At 38.7% G+C, this 22,904-nt stretch overlaps 3 protein-coding genes across 7 annotated transcripts; 1 reads left to right on the top strand and 2 right to left on the bottom strand.

Annotated features, from left to right (window-relative positions):
- The first annotated feature begins 130 nt into the window (after positions 1-130).
- LOC111338956 (uncharacterized) lies at positions 131-4,887 on the top strand. Of its 2 annotated transcripts, XM_022945525.2 has the most exons (4): positions 131-232; positions 1,675-2,015; positions 2,845-2,967; positions 3,902-4,887. In XM_022945525.2, exons 2-4 carry the CDS (start codon positions 1,715-1,717, stop codon positions 4,714-4,716), a joined length of 1,239 nt encoding a protein of 412 aa, XP_022801260.2. In that variant the 5' UTR covers positions 131-232; positions 1,675-1,714; the 3' UTR covers positions 4,717-4,887. The 2 variants fall into 2 exon arrangements, with proteins under 2 accessions (XP_022801260.2, XP_088611196.1); XM_088755070.1 differs by lacking the exon at positions 131-232 and having other exon boundaries at positions 1,616-2,015.
- Positions 4,888-6,540: 1,653 nt separating this feature from the next.
- On the bottom strand, positions 6,541-9,588 carry LOC111338958 (uncharacterized). 2 transcript variants are annotated; one of them, XM_022945526.2, is made up of 3 exons: positions 9,449-9,588; positions 8,105-8,407; positions 6,541-7,678 (listed from the first exon to the last, which is right to left on the bottom strand). In XM_022945526.2, exons 2-3 carry the CDS (start codon positions 8,391-8,393, stop codon positions 7,278-7,280), a joined length of 690 nt encoding a protein of 229 aa, XP_022801261.1. In that variant the 5' UTR covers positions 8,394-8,407; positions 9,449-9,588; the 3' UTR covers positions 6,541-7,277. The 2 variants fall into 2 exon arrangements, with proteins under 2 accessions (XP_022801261.1, XP_022801262.1); XM_022945527.2 differs by lacking the exon at positions 9,449-9,588 and adding an exon at positions 8,584-8,711.
- A 2,128-nt stretch (positions 9,589-11,716) lies between these two features.
- On the bottom strand, positions 11,717-21,272 carry LOC111338955 (uncharacterized). Of its 3 annotated transcripts, none has more exons than XM_022945522.2 (3): positions 21,136-21,272; positions 19,206-19,265; positions 11,717-16,633 (listed from the first exon to the last, which is right to left on the bottom strand). In XM_022945522.2, exon 3 carries the CDS (start codon positions 16,564-16,566, stop codon positions 13,897-13,899), a length of 2,670 nt encoding a protein of 889 aa, XP_022801257.1. In that variant the 5' UTR covers positions 16,567-16,633; positions 19,206-19,265; positions 21,136-21,272; the 3' UTR covers positions 11,717-13,896. The 3 variants fall into 3 exon arrangements, with proteins under 3 accessions (XP_022801257.1, XP_088610145.1, XP_022801258.1); XM_088754019.1 differs by lacking the exon at positions 21,136-21,272 and adding an exon at positions 20,682-20,993; XM_022945523.2 differs by lacking the exon at positions 21,136-21,272 and adding an exon at positions 19,350-20,620.
- Between the last annotated feature and the right edge of the window lie 1,632 nt (positions 21,273-22,904).

Raw genomic sequence — 22,904 nt, forward strand, 5'->3', positions numbered from 1 at the left:
TACAGTTTAGACTAAAAAACGAGCGTTTGAAGATCTTTGACTGACCACGGGTCCCCATGTCAAAGTGAGGAGAAGAATCACTCATGGACCGCGCACAAGAGTCACGTGGTGATCGCGTGCACATAGGAATTAGGAAGCATGGTGTTTTAAGCTTATTACTCTGCTGATCACCAGCCATTATAGAACTATTTGAACTGTCTGTCGGTACCTCACGAAATAATCCGTAATTCAGGTAAGATCCATTTATTTCAATATTTAGAGGAGAATTGTTACAAAAAAATTTCACACATATCAGGTTTGGAGTATTTCTCCTTGGTTTTTGTTTGACTGCAGTTAAAGTGCCAGTAATAAAAAAAGATATAAATATTCACGGAGAAATTAGCTTAAGAGACAAAATTCTTTGTTCGCTTCTTAATCGGCGGATTATAATTAAGCTGCCATGGTTTTCTCTCTTTTTTAGAATAGCACTGTTTAGACCAATGATTGGTAAATTATTAAGAGTTTTAAATAGTACTTTCATTCAAACGGAGAAAAATATACAAATTCTGTTTACGTCGTTAGAACTGAACATAATCCGTTGGACGTGATTTACCCTCCATAATCAAAAGTCCACTACGAAAATCACGCCACTAAGATCAACAGAACAACGACGTTATGCAATCTTTTACACTCGGTGTCCACGTTGAAAATCATATGAGTGAATGAGTGAATTGAAGTATTACTGACTGGGTCACGTATCAATGCTGGAGATTGAAAGCCAATTTTTGGCGATCAGTGAGGAGGGAAATTTCCCTGTTTATCCCTCAATGATTTGCACTTTAAGGGGGTAAAATGCCGATTTTTTTTCTTTTCTCCTTTCGAATCCGACTTTTTTTTCTTCTGAGTTAATAAATGGCTAGATGTAAAGTGTGTTAAAAAAAGATGATTTTTTTTCCGTTTGCGTTTGCTAAAGCGTGGTTTTAAGTCTATCCGGCTGTTAATGTCAAACGTGGTGAACCGTGAGAAAGTGGTCTTAACACTGGTTATCGCGACCATAATCAAATACGTGGATAACTAGGCAGTTCGTAGAGAAGTTGGTTAGATAATGTAATTCACGTCATCAATATGATAAGTTTAGCAAGGTTTTCAAATATTCAACTGTGCTGAAAACGATAAAAAAGTTCCTTTTCAAATTTCGAAAACATTATATATTTGGAAGAGGAAAAAGTTTTGATTCTAATTGCCTCTTCTTATTTAGCCGAAAAAAAACCAAATTTAGTCATAGTGCAAACACTAACATGATGCAAGTATCAGTTACTCAAAGTAAAATTCTGTTCAAAGTTCATAACAACTGGCAAGACTCGGTGATTTTCAATTTGTGATTTTCCAAATTCTCAGATCTTGAGTCCAGCGCAATGAAATCTCCACTTACGAGTCAGCACAAATTGAAGGGATTTTTGCTGTTGTTACAGAAGAAACGACAAACTTATTTGTTCAAAAATAAACGTAATAATAATGGTTGAATGAACTCCTCATTCTTCTTCAGCAGCATGCAGGTTGCACGACAGCACGTGCAAGTATTTTCCGTTCAGGTTTTCATGCGCGTGCGTGTTCTTGCGACAACAACTAATCAATTGTTACATTTCATGCATTGGAAAGGTTGATTTTCAAACCTTTACCATTCTTCTTTTACAGTGTTTTACAGGAAAAGAACTTGTGACATTAAAATAACGCCATGGCGGATAACAACCATGGTGAAGGCAACGCAACCGCAGATACTAAAACTGGAGAGTCCAGTTCGGAAACATCCGAAAATGATGTTAAAAATAGCAGCAAGCATGAATCATCTTGGAAGACGAAGATGTATCTACTGGAGCGAGCCTTGGAAGAACAACAAGCCACATGTAATTACTTAAGGGAGGAGAGGGACACGTTTGTCGCACACAACAGGCTATTGAAACACGAGGTAAAAAATCTACAAAGGGGAATCTGCGTGGATGATCCAGAAAATGTAAAGAGCAGAAAATACGAGAAAGGTATGATATGATATGTGGGTGTGGAATTGCTTTCTTTTGAAGAAGACAATATCTGCATGTATAGAAACCATCCCAACCAGAAACGCAGTTCGTTGTTTAATGCTGAATATCTTTCTATTTGAGTTTTATGCTAGTGGTCTTCAGTGTGATACGCCATAATTTCAAAATTCAACAGACTAATTATGCGCGTGCTTGCAAGATCACGAACAAAAGAAGATGAAATACGATGAGCACGTGCTTGGAAAATGTAACAATGTCGCTGAACAGCAGAAACATAGGTTTTTTTCTTTTTTTTTTTTTTTTCGATCCATAGTTTTAAAAGAAAAGTTTTCACAATTTTGTGAAGAAATTATACGACAGCCGGCTACCTAAAATAGCTTTAAGAGTAAAATACTGGTCAATCGGTTCGCAGAAAATATCTTTCAACAGGTTCAAGTCGGGTGCATATTCAAAACATCATGATAGACACATACAAAACATCATGATAGACACATACAAAACTTTTCCAGCCATTTTCCATTTGATAATAGTTAAATGCATTTTGGAATCATTAACTGTAGGAATAAAGGCAGCCAATCAAACTTAGGTTACCAGGATGACACGAGTGGATATTTTCTTGTCAAAATCTACTCCATAGGAACACCTCAAACGAATACGCTAAAGATAAAGCAGAATCTACTCGAAAGATATCTACATGAAGAGAAAGGAGGGTTATTTCTCTGTATTTCGCCAGTGGAAAGAAATAAATGACGGCATGATTTTTTTTCCACCTCAGACTTAGCCTCCTTTACACTGACTTGATACTAATGACAATTTTCTTTCATTAAAGGACCATTAACAAACGATATGTCCGTGATTGGTTTCATTCTTGCTTTACCGCGTAAGTTGGTACGAGGACTGGTGAACAGACTCGCTCTTTTTGCCTGGTGGACTGGAACTTGGACTAATGAAGGTCAGCCGAGCGTGGATTTCTCGATGGGAAATAACCTGACTAGAACTATTTCCATTGTAAATATTTTTATTGACCGCTTTTCCTTTTAGCGCGAGTCAAAACCAGCTCGATACATAATCCAAAAAGTAACCAACGTCTTGACGTTTCGCAATTTGTTTTCAAACGTAAGAACAATTCGTCCATGACCGTCCATGGACACTGCCTCAAGTTTTCGACTCCAAATCTGGCCGCTTATCTGTGATGCGACAGTGTCACTTTTCTTGTTTTTGTTTGTTCTTTTGTTTGTTTGTTTGGTTGTCTTTCAATATATTGTTAGGATAGTTTTGAACAGTTATGAGCTACATAAAAATCCATCCGTAACTAGATAATCATTTTTTGCACGAACAACCATCGAAAGTAGTAAAGTCTTGGGAGTCTCTCGTTCTAATTTCTGCCATTTCGCTTACAGCTACTTTATTGAGATCTTTTCAAAATTGCAGCCTCCAATGTCGAGTTTTAAGCTTATTTGATGTGAAGTTTTGAAGGGTTAAGTTACTCATTCAAACACTGACAGGCAGTACCTCCATAAAGTGTGATCTGGCCAAGTTACAAAATGAGCAGAGAAAAAAATAGTCGCACGAAGACTAAGTTCGTACTTAAGGCGCTCACACTTTGAATGTATCTCTCCCCCTCCTCCACCCCTCACACACACACACACACACACACACACACACACACACACACACACACACTCACACACACTCACACACACACACACACACTCACACACACTCACACACACACACACACACACACACACACACACACACACACTTAAAGGGAAAAGACCCGTGGGGGGAAGGAAAGAAGTATTTTGAATACAATCCTACTATCGCATCCTACGCTAAGATTTAATCATTATAGGTAATTGACTTGTGTTGTTTTCTCTTTTCAGGGCTGAGCTTTCTTCAGATTGAAAATAAGTGGGTAGAACTGCAGCGGTCAAAATACGAGATCGAAGACGACAACTTCAGACTGCAGAATCAAGTATATGCGTTACAAGAGCTGCTGGTTGAGAAAGAAGCCGAGATTGTGAGACTGATCGAGCGTAACAAAGACTTAAAAAACAGGCTGGATACTAATAGCGCGATGGTTCACGACAAGACCCACCGATACGATCAAATATCCCAGCATGTACATGCTCTCGCTGAATTTTCCGACAACTTGAGTGAGGAAATCGAAAAAATAAAACAGGCAATGGATCGCCGGCTGGAAAAATTTGAGGGAGTTAATAGAGATATAGGTCGACTGGCCGAAGGCCAGCGGTTGCTTGAAATCGCTGAGAAAAATCTTGAGAGGAGAGTTGACAATTTAGCAGATTCATCGGCGCATGAATGCTGCTACTTTAACTCTGACACCTTGCATACTCACAGGCTCGGAGAAGATGCAACAAACACCGTCTCAGTACAAACGACTTTACCAGCTGCGCCAAGCGAAAAACCTATGATCCCATCTGATACAGATAAATTGAAAACGAAACCATTGCCACAGAAAAAATCCAAAGTTTGTGAATTATTTTGTTGTGGTTGTCGTATTTTCGCCGTGTTTTTGCTTGCATTTCTAATAACAGGGGTTTTATTTCATTTTATCTTAGTAACCAGTAGTTTAAGATTGCCGTCCTCCCCGGTAGAGGGGTTTTATGGAGTTGATTTGTTTGCCTTGTGGAGCTGCTTTGTAAATTGGTTATTTCATGCAGTTGTGACCGAGTGAGAATCGGGCCAGAAACTGATACATAGTCATGATCAGCGGAAAACCCACCTCCGGGTTCTTTCATTTGACGAGGATTAATTCAAATTAGTATTATTTAAACGTTCTTTATATTAGTATTATTTAAACGTTCTTTATACCTACTAAGAAATAAAATGATTTGAGTTTGCTGAAGGCTATTCTGTCGGATGTTGGCATCAAACCATAACTAGCAGTATAATTTTGGTTTGATAAAACCAAAACTACCTTTCGCTCTGACAAAGGGCTAACGCTCGAAACGTCAGCTTTGAAACTCTTGACTGTGGCCAATTTACATTATCGACTCAGTTGATAAAACCAAAATGACCTCGTTACTCCCTCGTTTTAGAATGAATTGACTGACATTGGAAGGAAACTTCATACCCAAAGAAATAATTTGAATATATCAACAAAGTTGAAATGGTAAATTGGCCACCGTTACGATTATAAAAGCTGACGTTTCGGTTAGCCCCTCTTCGGAGCGAATAGAGGAATTGTGGGTTGAGTATGCTTTTAAAGGCAGAAAATGGAGCTACGTTATTGGTGGGAACATGGCAACGAGAAAAACACAAATAAATTAGTGGAATGAAAAGCGTTCGTTGATACCTGTGGGATTTAGACTGCCGGTTTGAAAGATGACCTTTTTTTCAAGAGTTTTACGGCTTTCCGTACTACCTAAGTGTAAGGAAAGACCGCAGATTGCCATGTGTTGCTTAGAATGATTAGGTAAATTAAAATGTCTAGCGACTGGTTTCGATGTGTCCTTGTCATTCCTCTCCACGTCGCGAAGGTTTTCTCGGAATCGAAACTTAGTCTTCTGCCTGTTTCGCCGAGGTAAATCATTTTGCAATAAGTGCAAGTTATGCAATAGATTACATTGGCGGAGGTGCACGTGAAGTGATCGGTGATCTTAATGGATCGTTTGGATCCCGATATTTTCTCAGTGTTGTGAATGAAAGGACACGATTTGCATCGTGCACGAGCGCATTTAAAAGTGCCTGGTTGGTCATTAGTCTGAAAAGAACTTCTGACCAAAAAATTGCCTATGTTTTTGTCGCGTTTGAATGAAATGAACGGAGGCTGCGAAAAGATAGTGATTGTCTCTGGATTGTTTTGAGTAATTTAAAGTTCTTAAGAATGATGGATTTAACTGAGTGGTTGTGAGGGTGAAACTTGAGAGTGAATGGAATGCGGTCGGAATCTTCCTTTTGTGACGTTTGTAGTGCTGAATGTCGATCAATAAGTTGGGCGCGGTGGTAACTCGCTTGAACGACAGAATCAGGGTAGCCGCGTTTATCGAAAAACTGGCACATTGACTCTGATTTGTGGTGGAAATCAGAGTCATCACTACATAAACGACGAAGTCTTAGAAACTGAGAAAAGGGAATGGAATTCTTAACGTGAGATGGATGCGACGAAGAATACAACAATTAATTATGCGAGTCTGTAGGTTTGTAATACACACTTGTGCATAAACCGTTGCCTTCATTGAAACTTTGATATCTCTAAGGATAAAGAATTGTCAGAAATTTCCCAGGTATATTTCGGAGCCGGGTGAAAAGAATTGACTGCGGTTATGAATTGAGTCAGCTCCTCTCTGGTAGAGGAGGTGGCGCCGATACAGTCGTCGATGTAGCGGCCGTAGAGTTCAGGTTTGGAGCCGTTGTATTGGCTGAAAAATTGGTGTTGGACAAAACATCATACCCAAAGAGCCTTCGCTGAGAATAAATGCATCTCTAGAGTTACCCATAGAAATTAAACATGTCTGTTTTTTAAGTGATGAAAACTAAAGATAAGATAAGACAACAATTATTGTCCACAACCGATTTTTAATACTCTGTATAAACGCTAAACCTTCGAAGAAAAAACAATCGGAGTATTTCTTAATGTTTAAAACATTGTTATATTTTCTTGAGTTATTTACGAAATTATTATTCATTTGTGACCGAAAAACATCCCTACCGGTTAAATGTTATAGCATCTACATTTAGTCGTAATCGCAGAAAAACTGATTCACTTACTGAGCATCTATTGCTGAAGAAATGGGAAGCGACCGTTGATGTGCAAAAACTTACTTTTTCATTGAAACTGGGATATTATACGCACCCCCACATATCATTCTCTATTTACTACGCAAGGTTGAGGATATCACACGAATATTATGATAAAAATGACTTCATACCTTTTTTTTTGCCCACTACCACCTTCTCTAAATACTAAGGTGGGCTGTGGCTTCTTGTCAAAAATGTAACATAACCTTTTAGAATCATACCGTTGGTTTAAGGTGCTTAAAAGAAAAAAAATAGTAAATTCTTATGTGCACCTAATGGGGATGATCGCTCTCTAGCCTGGGGATTTTTTTCAAAGCTGTCTTTGTTTGAGGCCTATTGTATATTATAAGTGTGATCAGAAACTACGTGGAAAATTCAATGACATTTTACAAAGACAAAGAGCAAGAGATTCTTCAAACAATTTCTCCTTCTGTTCAGTTTTAGATAAATATGGAAAATATGGAAAAAGGTTTGAAAACGTTACCCTGCGCCAGGCTACCGAACATAGCCCCGTGAAAACCTTATTTCAGTTATGTTAAACACAATTATTCCAATCATAGTTAAGGCAATTAATACGATGATTACTACTGCTGTAACATTATTACACGGAAACACATACGATCGATGGAATCTGTTATGAATGGATAACAAATCTACCAGGAGTTGTTTCAAGCGCTCTGTGTCTTGCTCCAACCTGCTGCACCTGCGTACTTCTTGTTTAAACCTGTTTGCAAAGATCCTATATTGCTGTCGTTGTTGTAGCACCTCATTGCTTCGCTGGTCAAGCAGTTTTCTCAAATCTTTTGGGTGATCTAAGGAACCTCTTCGTCGCATGGAGGCCACAGGGAGACTGCCTCGGCGCCTTCGGTTCAAGGCCAAGTCGTAATTCTCGTCTTCTGGTTTGCCATGTTGGAAATAAAATAGAAACCGTTAGTGAAAATTTGCTTTTATCCATGTTCTTTCTACATGACAACACTGGAGAACAAGACTTTATAACAAATCTGTCCCTGGTGATGATCCCAAGCACCATAGCGGCGCGAAACTCGCCCAAGTCTCCAACTCGGTTATAAAGTGGCCAATAGCTTTCTCTATGGTTGGGTCGCAAAGCAGCAGCTTCTATCCAGTCCGAGAAACTCGGAAACAACTGAAACGAGACCTTTCTTTGACTTGTGTTTGAGAAGCTGAACATCGGTAGTTCTGGCAAAGACGTTCTAATGTTATGAGACAAGATGCATAAAATTAAGTGTCTCAACAGCCAAGATTCCTCCATTTTAAACCAATCAAGGAAGGTGAAAGTTAAAATCATAAAGTGATTGTTATACCTCCTTCAAAGTTCCCGTCTCCGTTCTCTTGTTCTTCGATAATTCCAATATTCTGAACTGCAGAGCTCCATCTATTTCTCAAAAGATTATTAGTTAATTTAGTTATTTCTTTCTGTAGTCTTTCGTTGGCTGCGTTGGCTGCATCTCGCTCTTTTTTCATCTGGTTTGCTCTTCCTTCGTGAGCCGCCAATACAATTTCCACCTCAGAGAGTTTTGTTAACAGGCGTTCAATGCACAGTTCTGCAGTGTCACCATCGTTCTGTTCCACACCCTGTAGTCCTGATGGCATTTCGAACAATTTGACTGTTGATAACAAATAAGCATCGTAATTTTCATGAGTCAATCGATAGTTTTTTCAACAACGTAAACTCATATAAGAAAGGCATAAGCATCATTTTCTTCTATATTTTAAAAAAAAGATCAAAAGCAACTTTCTGTATGGTCAAAAGCCTTAATTTGAAAGACGCTACTTTACTGACGTTCAAAGCACTAAATCCTCCACCGGTAAAATGTCGGTCACCAAAATGATCGCCGATGTCGCCTATCTTTGCATGATTTGAATCGTTTATCAATTAAAAATGCATCTCCAAGCTACAACAATAAAATTTGGCATTTTTTGCCTCGGATGAAATAAATGAAGTTAATTTTACATGAATCCACAAGCTGAAAAAACCGACACTGCATTAAACTAAATGCTAATATTTCCATTAGCTCTGTGCTTTAAATAGGTTAACAATAATAGCTTTTGTTTACTTTCTGTGTGTTTGCATCTTGGAACTAACTGAGGACATTGTAAACACTTTAAAAAATGAATAAATGAGACTGAAAACTCAACTCGTGGAAGGAAAACCCGTTGGCTATTTTCAACGCTCAGCGAGGGAGTTAAAGAACGACACTACCTGGCAATCAATTCAGTGTGTGGGCAGAGTGAAAGCTTTGAACTTGAGAAATTATTCTCAGTTTAGTTGCAGCGCACTGAGCCATTTTGCCTCTCCAACAACATGTATTTTGTGGTATTTCTTGCTGAGTTGTAAACAAATGGACTGACAAGAGCATTGTCTCATCAAAACCATCAAGCATATATTTCGTAAGTCTGATACCTTCAAGAATTAACTGTCTTATTCTATCGATATTTGCTTGTCTTACATGAAACAGCTGAGTTTGACTAATGCTAAGAATGTCTTGACGCATCTTGGTTTAAAATAAAGCAATTGTTCTAAAAAGGTTACAGTTTACTTATGTTACCAACATTGTAGTCTTTCCGACACAGAGGTTTTTTTTGACAACTTAGGTCCAAATATTATGATAACAAATTGTAAATTGCAACCTTAATAAATCCCCTACCTCCTCGACACTGCTTTCAAAAACTTCTCCAGAATGGATTCGCCGCCAGCATATGACTGAACCGTGACGATGAATATTCCAATGGATACATACAGCTCTTGGCTACGCTTACATGAAAATGTCTCCAACCTCAGCCAAGGAGCAGGTGGAATAACATGTCACAAGAACTTAAAAGGACTCGCCAAAGGGGAAATGCAAATATTTCAATAGGAATATGAATATTATCTTTCATACAGAAATGTAAATTATAGTGACCGATGCTGATTCTACGCCATTTTTACGACTCAGTCGTCCTTGAGTCCGAACAACTCGAAGAAGTGCTTCTTTCTAATCAAGATTACTCTTGATTAACACCGTTAAAACTCTTTCCTGGGTCGAACTATTTATTTATCTTTCGACGACAAGGAAACTTTTCATGTTGAAAGAGGAGAAGTTTCAATGAAAGTATTTTAAACAACCCACATAGGAGGCTCAGAAAAAAAATCATATCGGCGCTTTCGCTTTATCTAGCAAATAAACAAACTGATTCTGACGGTCAGAAAGAGTTATTGTAGTGAAAAGAACACACTGGATTAATATAACATGCAGCAGATATTTGGAGATAAAGGCTACCGAATATTTTGGAGATTCACCTAGTCAAGGCGTTCACTTTCCCGACTTATATTGTCTCACCTGATTGCAAATAGCTTCACCTCCGTCCTAAGCGCACATTTTCCATGTTTAATGAACGTTCACAATTTTATTACAATTTAACCTTCATGCAATAGGTATTCAAGTCGTCCCACCATGGTTACTGGTGGGCAAAACGAGTATGAGTTTTTGCGAGTATATGTCTTTTTCAATTTCTTGCGCAAAAGGTTATTCCAAACGGGACTAAAATCTTAGGAGCTCTTTCAAAAACGACGCCACCGAAATCGTTTCTAGATGTCGCCCCACTACAATATGACAAAAACTTGGCCCGGGTTTCACATGAAAATAAAGGTATGAACATTTCCCCTTCTAGTCAAGGGCCCGTTTCTCGAAAGTCCCGGTAACTCAAAATGACAAAATGAAACCATCAACTAAAGAAACAAAATGGAGTGGTTTGGAGGCCAGAACCTACTTTTCTATCCTTTGAATTTTTATTTTAAAACATGGCCTCGGGCCCGCTAAGTTACCGGGACTTTCAAGAAACGGGCCCCAGGTCTGAAGTCCGGAGACATCCGAGTCCGTATAAAGACGCTGTGGCTAAACAGTTAACACGCTTGACTCCGGTTCGAGACACCCAGGTTCGAGACTTAGCTGAGTCATTGTGTTGTGGTCTTGGACAGAACATTTTATCCTCACAGAGCCCCTCTCCACCCCGGAGTATAAATGGGTTTGGGCAAACGGGCAGGAAAGCTGGCAAAGTACTTGGAGGGTACCTCTGATAAACAATGCGATTATCCCATCGGGGTGGGGGGGAGGAGTCACAATACTCCTGATTGCTTTACGCCCCAGAAACTAAAATAACCTCCCGCTGAATGGGTAGCTTGGGTTCCAGTGCAGATCTAACTTACCTTTTTTACTCAATTAAGTGCGAACCCGATACTGAACAAAGGCTACTCAGCAAGGAGGGGTTAATCTTGTTTGGCTATTCATTACATGCAAACCATTACAAGCATCTGCATTTCGCATGAAATCGCCGAAACTTTTTAAGATTTAATCTCAGAGAACAGAGGCAGGTTATAGTTGAATCGACGTTAGATTTTTTAGAGATTGGAAGGTAACTTAACAAAACGACGATGAAAAAACAGCTTCGCTTCCCAGACATCTCGTTTGCAAAAAAATAAATGCCGGGGAAAGAAGACCTGAAGAGACCAAGATTTTAATCTTAAAAGTGCACAAGGTAATCAGCGAGGACCGGAAAAATTTACAAGCTTCGTTCAGTAAGCAAAAAAAGCAAAATTCATCGAGAAAGAAAAAATTTACAAGCTTCGTTCAGTAAGCAAAAAAAGCAAAATTCATCGAGAAAGAGTCGTATTTATTAACCAAGACATCACAACCTCAGTTTGCATCCTCGTGAAATAATTATTAAGGCAAAGAGCTAACTTAAAAAAAACAAATACAAAAAACGATAGCTTGGAAACTGCTGATTATAATCTTGCAATGACCATTATAAAACACATGCCTTTTAAAGTTCAAAAACACAAATGAAAAATAAAACAACAAAAAAAGTTAATAAAAGGGGGAAAGTAGGTATCACCAAAACTACATCCTCGGCTCTTTCAGTCACTACAGAACAACCCGTTACGGAAATTTCTCCGTTTATTCCAATAAAAATTCTCAAAGAATAAAATTGAACATGTTCAGGTTTCAACTTTTATATCGCCTTCGAGGTAATTACAGTAATAATCAGCTGTGTTCTTCTGTTTTACAACTTCTTCCTTCACGAAGAAAACGCGAAATTCAGGTACATAAAACAGTTTCTATATTTAATGTTGATAGTTCCTGTACACAACTGTGAAAAGTAATTGGACATTGAACGTGATCGTCCATGACGAAAACCTCTTCATTTATGTCCTCCAAAGTAAGTATGATCTCATTCATATTTGAAAATAGGAAAAGAAGGGATCAAATTATTTCGGCATGAACAAAGATTGTCCTAAGTAAATAACTTAACATCTCCATTTTCTCATAGCATAAACACAACTCCTTTTATTAATCATGGATCTTTTTCAAATCATGTCGAATGCTATCTCCAGGGAGAACTCATGTTATAATCTTAGGTTTAACAGCCTTGGAGAGACTTTCAAAATTACGTACAACAAACTTTATATTAAGAGCATATTACTAATATAAGTGATACTCAAAAAGTCTGTACCAAGAGACGGAGGATCAATCCACAAGAATGAACATATCTTTTGGCCTTCCTCCGAAGGATATCTTCCAAACATAACAAGTAGTCATAAAGGTCATAAAGACTGTACCAAAAGAACCGGGGGATTGATCCATGAGAATGAACGCATCCTTTAGGCTTACTCCAAAGAACGTCTTCCGAAGTTATTTAGAATTCACTCGGGTTTTCGAAGATGGAGTTAACACATCTAATCTACGCAGGATCTTTCGCTCTCCAGGAATGTATTCAAACGATAAGCGAGATCCTCATTACATGTTATGGTGGCCAGAAACCCTGAGTCCGCAGAAAACTTGGGAAGGATTACCTTTGGAAAAAGGCCTCTAAGGTGTTTAAGCCTCTTGGTTTTATTCTCCAATTGTTCCTGACAAGTACGTTATACATCACATACATAAGACTATTAGGCTGGCACTCCTATTTTAAATTAAAGTACCCTCAATTAGTTCTCTTGATCAGACCACACTTTCTTACATCTATCAGAAAAACAAAAGAGACCTGAGGATTTTGGTGCAGTTGATTACAGATATTAGGAGATCACTAACGACAGCTATTGAGTATTTTTCATGTGCATGTACCATCCCTGCATGTACATCACGGTATCTTGATCAAAAAAGCAGATCATTGATAGATTGCACTCATTGTGAGACTGGTACTGGGTTTGAATTCTAGCTTTTGTTCTTCTTTGAAGTTCGTCTTCGCTACGGAACAACACCGACAAACAGTTTTCCAAGTCTCAATCAATGAGAATATTTACATAAATGACCAAGGAGTGGCTTGTTTTGTGGAGCCTAGGACTCTTATTGAATTATGTACGACCTTTTCCGAGCTTCTGAGTTCTTCACCTAACGAGAATAATCTCATACCCTCCTCCCCTCTTGGTTATATAGAGAACGACATTTTACAAATCTAATAAAAAAAAAACACTACTTTCATTTTCACCTACGTTACTTTGCAAACACGATTAAATTTTCCAATTTCTTTTACAAAGTTTTAGGAAATATTCCAAGTAATTAAAAGATCACAGCAAGATAATCAAAGTTTTGCCATGACAGGTAAATTCATGATCTATGGTGCCTAAATAAAAAAGGGTAGAATTTGAGGTTATTCGTAATTTGAAAACATTTCACTGTTTTCTAAGTTGACTACCAATGTAGCCCTCAGTGCATCTTTAACTGCATTGTGACCAGCCCTAGCAAGAGTGAGGTCATTACGATTTTATTAGATATTGAGCTCTTGGGTTTTCAATTATGGTAAAGTCCGCCATTTTTCAGCAACGTACTTTCATCGTGCATGATTTGAAATCCCTGACTTAAAAATTGTGCGAAGTGAAATCCGAAAAAAAAACATTCAGCAGTGTTCACACAAAAAAAAATACTAAATCAGTTTTCCCCTACAAACCTTAATAAAATCGTTTCTGTACACAATAGTTTGCCATGCCAGTGAACTGGCAGTCGGAACTGAAGTACAGTTAGTTGGCTGTTTCAGTCACATCTATTCCATTATGTCCAACTGGTTTTTATCATTGGTAGCCCTGCAGTAGATTTCACATGTATACGCGAGGGAATCTCCCCTTTCACAGAATGATGCAGTAGTTTGCATGTTTTCTATCCTCGTCACTTGAAATACCCAAGTGGTTAGACACGAAGCTGTCAAGGAACTGTTGCACGTCTTTGTTGCCTTCTTTTTCAGCAATCCCAAGAGCTGTGTCTCCATCATGAGTGCGCTTCACAATCATCTCTACTCCTTGTTTGAGGAGAGCATCAGCGACTGCTACTGTCCCGTCCTTAGTAGCAGAATGATGCAGGGCATTCCATCCATTCTTGTCCACAGCATGTGTGTCAGCTCCATGCGTCAGTAGGAAACTCACTAACTCCGGGTGACTGTAGCGGGAGGCGATATGTAGGGGAACTGAACCGTCTCCCGCTTGGCAGTTTAACTGCATGCCAAGCTTTTTCATTCGTTCGATAACTTTTTTGTGGCCTCCACGACAAGCGTAGTGAAGGGTATTCCATCCTTCACTGTCAACTTCATAAATGTTACCACCCCGTTCTAATAAGCTGTCAATGACGTCATTATGCCCTTTTAACCCAGCACAATGCATAGCGGTGACGCCCTGTTGTGTTTTCTGGTTCGGATCCAGTCCAGTTTCTATTAGGATTTCCACGATCTTTACGTGACCCTCGAGGCTTGCTAAATGTAGTGCCTTCCTTTCTTCGTTATCAGAAGCTTCTACATTAGCCGCATGCGACAATAATGGAGCTATCACTTCAGTTTGTCCGTTTTTGGCAGCAAGAAGGAGGGGGGTTAGATTTTCACTCGTCTGACAGTCCACCTCCACACCAAGTTCCAATAGTAGTTCAAGAATAGTCACGTGACCATGATAACTCGCGATGTGCAATGCATTCCAGCCGTTGTTGTCAGCGATGTGCTCGTCAGCTCCTTTGGATAGGAGTAACCTCACTGCTTCTGGATGATCGTGGATCGTGGCAATACTAAGAGGTGTTCTCCCATCTGTTGTTTTTTCATTGGGATTCAAGCCAAGCTCAAGTATTGTTTCTATCGCGATAGTATGCCCATTTTGACAAGCAAAGTGTAACGCGCTCCAACCTTGATCGTCAATAGCCTTAAGATTTGCTCCTTTAGAAACGAGCAGGTTTAAGGCACCAGCGTGGCCGTTGAATGCTGCGGAATGAATAGGCACAAGGCCCTTCTCAGCCACAACATCTGGCTCCAATCCGTAGCTCAATAAAGTTTCGATCAAATCCGTTTGCCCTCCTTGACTGGCAAAGTGAAGGACAGTCATTCCTTCGTTATCCACAACATTTAGATCAGCCCCCTTTGAGAGTAAATACTTGATACAATCATGATTTCCTCGCAATGCTGCAATCCCAATCGGCATCAACCCAGAATTCGTTCTGACATTTGGGTCAATTCCTTTGTTAAACAATTTCTCGACAACTGAAAGCTCACCACCCTTGCAGGCATGATGCAAAGCAGTCCATCCCTGATTGTCTCGAGCTAATAGGTCTGAATTTTGAATTGAAAGAAAATCTACGTACTCTAGATGACCATGCCTAGCTGCAATGTGTAACGGAGTAATTCCTAAGACTGATTTGGCATTTACATCAAGATCTTGACTTAAAACTGATTCCATGACATGGAAGGGAAGGCGACCACCTTGAGTGGCGTAATGAAGTATAGTCCAGTTGTCTTTGTCAGAAACTGTTAGGTCAGCCCCCTTACGCATGAGATACTTTACTACTTCGGGCTGGCCATAACGTGCTGCAATATGAATTGGAATAGTTCCCTGAACTGTGCGAATGTTGACATCAACTCCTGCTTTGAGCAGCGCTCGAATAACAGATATGTGGCCACCCAGGCTGGCAAAATGCAAAGCAGTCCATCCACATTTGTCAGAGGAGTTTGGATCAGCTCCTTTAGAAATAAGAAAATCAACTACATCTGGATGCCCATGACAGCTTGCAATCATCAAAGGAGTGCAGCCTCCATGGATTCTAGTGTCAGCCTCCATACCACTTTTTAGCAGCGTCTCTACCACCTCAACGTGACCGTTTTGGCAGGCAGAGTGTAGTGCGTTCCACCCATCCTTATCCACGACATCAATATCTGCTCCACAGGAAATGAGAAAATCAACAGCCTTGAAATGACCGTTTCGTGCAGCAGTGTGTACTGGTGTAGGACCGTTTTTGGGTGGGACGTTAGATTTAATTCCATGTTTCAGAAGAACTTCTATGACAGGGACATGACCACCTCGGCTTGCCAAAAACATTGCAGTCCTTCCATTTCCGTCTAATGCGTTTCCGTTGCCACCGAAAGTCAAGAGAAGGTTCACGGCCTTCTCGTGGCCGTTGGAGGCAGCTAAATGCAGAGGTGTAGCGCCGGAATTGGTTTTCACGTCGGGGTCAATACCATCCACTAACAGAAGCTGCATTACAGTGACATGCCCACCTGCGCTTGCCCAGTGTAGAGCAGTCCAACCTTCTTCGTCCACTGAATGGGCATTAGCGCCCAAAGAGAGGAGATACCTGACAGTATCTGGGTTTCCATATCGCGCGGCTATATGAATAAGGGCCATGCCATGAGCTTTTCCGTTTGCACCAACCCTTTTGACAGCTAATTTTTCAACTGTTTTTATATCACCATACTTGCATGCATTCCACAATTTTGACAAAGTCCTTTTGTTCGCTTGGACTACTCCTCCGTCATGACAGCCTGTCACCATTCTTCAGTGACATTTCATGCCACCGGGGTTGTTTTCAGGTTTTGCCACAGCGCCTGTGTTGTTTTACCTTCCAATGAAAGTTAAAATACAGTAAGTCAAACTATTTTGCTCTCTATATATGCTTCGATCAATCGATAGTTGTTTTAAACCTCTGCCACGTAATCAATTCTAAAAAAATATTTATCATGAAATGACTTGTATTGATCTTACAAAGTAGAACTACAGATTTTACCCATTAAGAGCGACTTTCGTTGGCGTTTGATCTTTGTTATTCTGAAATTATGTAAACAAAGCTGTGGCTCAACAAATTCAATTGTTTCATTTATCATTTCTCGCGAAGCTTCAACCGCTAAAGATAACGGGAGATGCAATATTCATAGTTGAACAAGAAAATAATCGTATGTCATTTCGATGTTTTAAATTTTGGATTAATTGTTATGGTTCTAATACGAGAGCAAAAGAACAACATGGATATCTTGTTTTGTCAAATAATGTTTGTTTAGAAAAAGAAAAAAGAAATTAAATGATCTTGATCTCATCATTCTTTTTAGTAGAAAAAGATGGACCCCTAAAGTTCTCACATTGATGAATATGCACGGACCAAAAAACTCTCGAGAAGCAGAGACCTTAACGAAATGCTGGAAGAACCGTTTTACAAGGGCTCTTTATATTCCATTAACCGAATTGATTTCCAATAAGCATGCGACACTAAGACATAGAAGGACAGGCTGGTCGCCGAGATAGGAAAGATTGAACACGGGTAAAATCAGAATCACTGACTTTGCAAAGATTAATGAAGACTTAGCATTTCGTTGGGAGTGCTGTACTTTTTCGATAATAAAGTACAATTTAAGATGTACATTATTAAGATCTATTATTAGCAAAAGCGAATTTCATCTAAACAAAAGTTGATTTCAACCCACAAGTTTACACGATTGACGGTATTTTAAAACTCTTCCCTGTCCATGGTTGGTAATTTCAAGCGTGCCAGTAAACTCTCGAAGCGACATCCGCAGGAAGTTTTATTTTTATTTTTGCTTTAGGGAACTGAAACGACATATTTTTTTCCTTATCTTAGCACCGTAAAAGTTCAAAAACGCAGATGATCAAAAATAAAAATCTAAACCCGGGCAATAGCATTAAATGCAGGATGGACCTAAATATCCATCAGAAACAGATCTCAATCATGAAAGCGAGGAACTCATCTGATAAGATTGCGTGAGTTGTTGGTAATAAGACGTTATAAATTTTCGCAGCCATCCGTAATTATCGTGAGGGGTCAATACATCTTCAAAAGGAAGTTTCGGGTTCCCTTTCACTATCAACAAAAGAGCTACGAAGCGAAATGTTGATAACGGCTAGATGAAGAAAGTGCCTGGTGGAAAACCTACAGTTGATTTTCAAAGTTGTTGTCAAACAGCCCTCTCACGAGTATATTTTATCACCTTTACGGTATTACATTCGAAATTATATTTCTTTACACTTCATATTAAAATGAAGCAATTAACGCTCCGAAGCCGTAAAATATGTTAGAAACAATGAGGAAACCCATAAATTTATCATTACAAATGTTTGGAGAGTACTTTCACTATTTTACGTTTATTTACGGGGAAACGCAGCCACAGTAGTCAAATAGTGAGGAACAAGTCTAATTTGGGAATTCTGTATCAGTCTTGGAAGCCTTACTGTCGAACAAACTTTTCAGACAGACTCCCATATAAAGAACGAAAATTCTCTTACTGTTGAATATTCAGAATTAAAGTCAATCTATTATCCCAACCTAACGACGCTTTGAAACCTTTCATTAGCCATAAGAAACACACATTCATTACCGCATGATATTGGTGAACAAACCTTGAGAAAATCGCCCAATTTCGACTCTAGTTTGAATATTTTGTACCCCACATGACATAATATTTTTCTTCTTTTAAAAATGTCCTACAGAAGAGACAACTAAGGCTTACTTTACCCATTTCCAAATGTGCGCTAGGTTCCGTTAATATTAACAGTCAACATAAATTGAACTCAAGTAATTTATTCCATCCAACACGAATAAATCAAAATGGCAGGTCCTCGCTTTATTTACACAAAATACCTTGCAGGCGATCTGTATTCATTTTACCACTTCCACTAATAACGGCGGATCATAATTTTGCCAAATCCCAAATGTAGATGTGTTCTCTTCACAAAAAGAATTTGCACATAATTTTTTTAATTTCCTGACCTCTGAAGTAAGGCCTACTTATTTCAACTCGGATATTTGATTCGACAAACGATTAAACTCACAGAAAATTTTCGGGATGATTCTGGTTTGTAATTCCAGCTATTTTTCATTTTCATTAAATTCTGATGCAGTTTTTGAAGGTCAATTTTCACTCATCCCTTCCTTTCAACAGTTCGAATAGAAGACGCCAATAAAAGCACTAGTAACTTGAAAGGTTATCTCAGATCTATGAATTGACGTATATAATACTCATGGATACATCAGTCAATACCACCATCTCATCATACAAGAGACTTGAAATAAGAAATACCAAATCCGTTAAAAATACCAAGCCCTTTGGTTTTTGTAAGAACCTAACGCAAAAAAGAGATTTGAACATTTTTATCCTTGGCATTACAGTGAACGCTAAAGATACCTTTCAGGTTAACGGAATGTCCACCAAATCGCTGGAGGCCCTACTCTTGCATCAAGGTTCCTGTGAAAGCACACAAAATGCAAAATTACCAAAAATATAAACAAAAAGCTCCACGCAGCAGGGAAACGCGGATAGCCCACTAACCGCCACAATGTAACGAGATCCCGGCTTCGTATAAGGCAGGTGAAAGGCCTTTGGAAAGCTTCGACCTGCTTGATACAACGTTCAAACTGTCACTTCCGTCTTGTCCGACACCCTTGTTTGTGCCTATAATGGCTTTCCCTGTTTAAATTGAACCGTTTTGGTGAAGCTTGCATTTGATGATTTTCACCTTTGTATGAATATTAACAACTTTCACTGACTTTGTGAGGTATACATAATTTATGTTTTCGGGCGCGAAGCGTCGGGGTGGCCAAGGCAGTTGCACTGACATTCTGAAACACAAGAGTACCTATTACAACCCTTTTTTCCCATTCTAACAGCTCTCAAATTTCCTTCGAGTCCATTATGATCAGGAGATACCTATTTTCGTTAGCAAGTAATTGGAATTTGAACTCTGTATTCAATTCCCTGCTTCATTTTCCGTCGACTAATTGCATATTACAATAATTTGTTAATCAAAAGAATATACACGTTTACTTATTAATCCGAGGCCCATTTCAAATTCACTTCGGAATTATATGGAACATGCCATCTTGCTCGCAACGCGAGGCACACTTTTAATTTGCGGCCGTGGCCAAAAGTGCCGATGACTTCCTTACGCTCTACGGTATAATTGTCTTCATAATAAACCAGATTGACTGAAGTATAATATCAAATAAATAATTTTTTAGTTCCCTCTTAAACATATTTTACAATATTTGTTCTGTGAAATGCTTTGTCTCATAACATTTACCGAGATGCTGTCTTCAACAGACCGATGTTTGTCGAAAACATTAGCAAAAAAGCAGAAGGCAGAAGTAAAATAAAACAAATAGGGAAAGAAGAGCGACTAAATATTCCGTAAAAGTCGATACATCTTTTCGGTCCTGTCTCTTGTTCTTTACAGGAGTCAATTCAGAATTTTTCGCATGAAATTCACTGCATCGCAAGACCACGCTAGATCGAAGCAATAACTATTTTTCATAACACTCTACTTTTAAAGTTGACACTACGATTACCACCTTTTTTCTTTTCCCTTTATTCATTTACTTAAAAGCAAAACGTAATGGAAACCTAAAATAACTTCAGAGGAGTGAATGATTTCAATAGCGTTTCATCTAGCAATGTGGGCCCTGGTATTCGTTTTAAATCTAATTCTTTTTATAAATTTCATCTACGCTCTGTTGACAGAGGACCACCTTTCGCCTTCGCTGTTTGTTTCTCATCCAAGGACCAATAAACAGGACGTTCACAAGAGAAACCTCTAAATTGAATTATCTAAATAGATTTTTCATTACATGTCAATCTAAAAAAGGCAAAACCGACACAACTTACCTGTCACAATAATACGTTTTCCCAGTCCCCAGAAGGAAATACATCCAAGTAATTCAAAACGACATTTCTACAAACGTTGTCGAACTATGAAGCGACATTTGACAAAAAAGGCTAGACTAATCCTTCAAGGTGATAGATGGAAAGGCAACTCGGATTAAAATAATTGAATTAATACATTTTTTACGGCGCCTGGTTTCTTATCAAAAACAGTTTTACCAAAATTTTATTTCCCCTCTGGTCGAATGTAAATCCCTCCGTTTTGTCTTCAACTCTATTGAAAGATCTCTCACAGTTATGGCTTCATATATTCCAGCAAGAAAAATATGACTACACATCATTTCCGAAGTTTTTAACAATTAAACTTAGCTGCAAAACCATGATCAAACGCCGGAAATAAATCGCTAAAAACTTCACGAAAAATATTGGCTTTTGACTATCGAAATTACATGCTTACCTTCATTCATTCCCACGGCGTCTATATTTTTGCGTCTTGGTGAATTTACTACAACTTCAAAGCCATTGCATCCATGGAAGTTAAAACCACAACTCTTAATTAATGCAGTTCGAGGTGTTGTGGGAACAGGTGCTTTGAATTGCTATGCCGAACCTATAATTATTCACATGATGTGGCATACATAACATATCACGCATTGTGAGTCAATGGTAATCACGCGGACCCAAAAACGCAATCCGAATTAATTAGTGATTTCATTTGGGTCTTTCCGAACAACCTCAGTGGCGAGCATGAAGCTAAACATGTTTTCGTCGGGTTTTTTTTGGTTTACGAGGTCAAACAATGAAAATTCGGTTTTATCTGAAAAGATACAGCAGCCCCAGTGTGCTGATATTTCAAACGGCAGAGAAATAGAGAAGATGAAAACTCTAAGACTGAAAAACGAAGATCGTCCTTTACACTTGGGTATACTCAAAACTCAAAACTCATAACCAAATGAAACTCCGACTACACAGAAGAGGAGACAAACTGCTCAGTATTCATCACGTTTTTGATCACCAAACTGAATAACAACATCAACATTTGATTGGTATTGAAAAAAGGAAGTTATTGTCACGATTACCGAGTTATCATCATAATAGCGTTCGGTAGCATTCTCGAGGGCGGTCAGTTTCTTCTAGTTATGCAGCAAAAATTGGAATTCCCACCCCCTGTCATGTTCAACTTTATTAATTCTAAGTGACATGGTGGGCTATAGTTTTGTACTTGAAATCACTGCAGAATAGCCCAGGTTTTCTTTCATTTGGCAGTGTTTACAATCAAGCACGGGATATTGAAAAGTTTAAATTTTGAAATTCAAAGAATCACAATATCAGCAAACAAAATTCAGTAAGTGTTTCTCAAGCCAAAACCTGCATCATTATTCCTGAGATCTAAGTTCTGAAAAATTGGCTCGCAACCCATCAATAACTTGAAACCTTAGTACGTCACTCGCAAATCTTCGAGTACCTGTGAGAAAGATCAAAAGCTTTTCGAATAGTCATAAATTCAAATGAGAAACTCGGGAGGAAGTCGGAACTCTTCGAGTAACGATCTTTAAAAGGGTCACGACTGAGAGTTTCGGCAACCTATCAAATTAGTTTCTTAACAGTTAAATATTAATGATACATCCAATGTTTGCATTTTCTGGAGGCTGTTGAGATACCACACCATCCATAACGATATAAGATAGCATCTTGACCCCCCCCCCCCCCCTGCAATAGGATCGAAAAATCCACCAAGTTAAAAGAGAAAATCAGCAAACATCTTTCTAAGCTCCTGATGGAAAGAGAGAAACCTCTTAAGAATAATGAAAAAACACAACAACGCACGATGCACCCACAATTCATCAACCATTTCTTAACATTATTCACTAGCTACAGTATATTCCAGCAATAAGATACTCTTAGTAATACTTCTGCTGCTATACACTTTCTCCTGAATCGATTATGAGAATTAAACGCAATGACAATTTAACATCCCTCAGTGTAACTTGCGCATTCTTGTATTCCAAACACCTGTTTTAAAAAAAAAGGGAAAGGGGGTTTTGGACCCAGTCAGCCAAAGGGCGGATGATGCTATCCAACGGATGAATCGCTATCTATCGGATAATAGTTATCAAAATGGACTGGTAGACGTTTTTCAAATGGAGCTGCTTTATTTATCGTTATTTATCGTTCTAAAAACCTGAGCCTGATGTTTGTAAGGAAATGGCTCAAGAGTTCCTTTGG

This window comes from Stylophora pistillata, chromosome 3, assembly GCF_964205215.1.
Source record: "Stylophora pistillata chromosome 3, jaStyPist1.2, whole genome shotgun sequence".
In the NCBI taxonomy this organism is placed as follows: Eukaryota; Metazoa; Cnidaria; class Anthozoa; order Scleractinia; family Pocilloporidae; genus Stylophora; species Stylophora pistillata.

Coding starts and splice junctions, on each gene's coding strand:
- LOC111338956 (XM_022945525.2), top strand. CDS start 1,715: ATGGCGGATAACAACCATGGTGAAGGCAACGCAACCGCAGATACTAAA. Junction 2,016..2,844: donor GAGCAGAAAATACGAGAAAG/GTATGATATGAT, acceptor CTTTCATTAAAG/GACCATTAACAAACGATATG. Junction 2,968..3,901: donor TGGAACTTGGACTAATGAAG/GTCAGCCGAGCG, acceptor TTCTCTTTTCAG/GGCTGAGCTTTCTTCAGATT.
- LOC111338958 (XM_022945526.2), bottom strand. CDS start 8,393: ATGCCATCAGGACTACAGGGTGTGGAACAGAACGATGGTGACACTGCA. Junction 7,679..8,104: donor AGACGGGAACTTTGAAGGAG/GTATAACAATCA, acceptor ATGGCAAACCAG/AAGACGAGAATTACGACTTG.
- LOC111338955 (XM_022945522.2), bottom strand. CDS start 16,566: ATGGTGACAGGCTGTCATGACGGAGGAGTAGTCCAAGCGAACAAAAGG.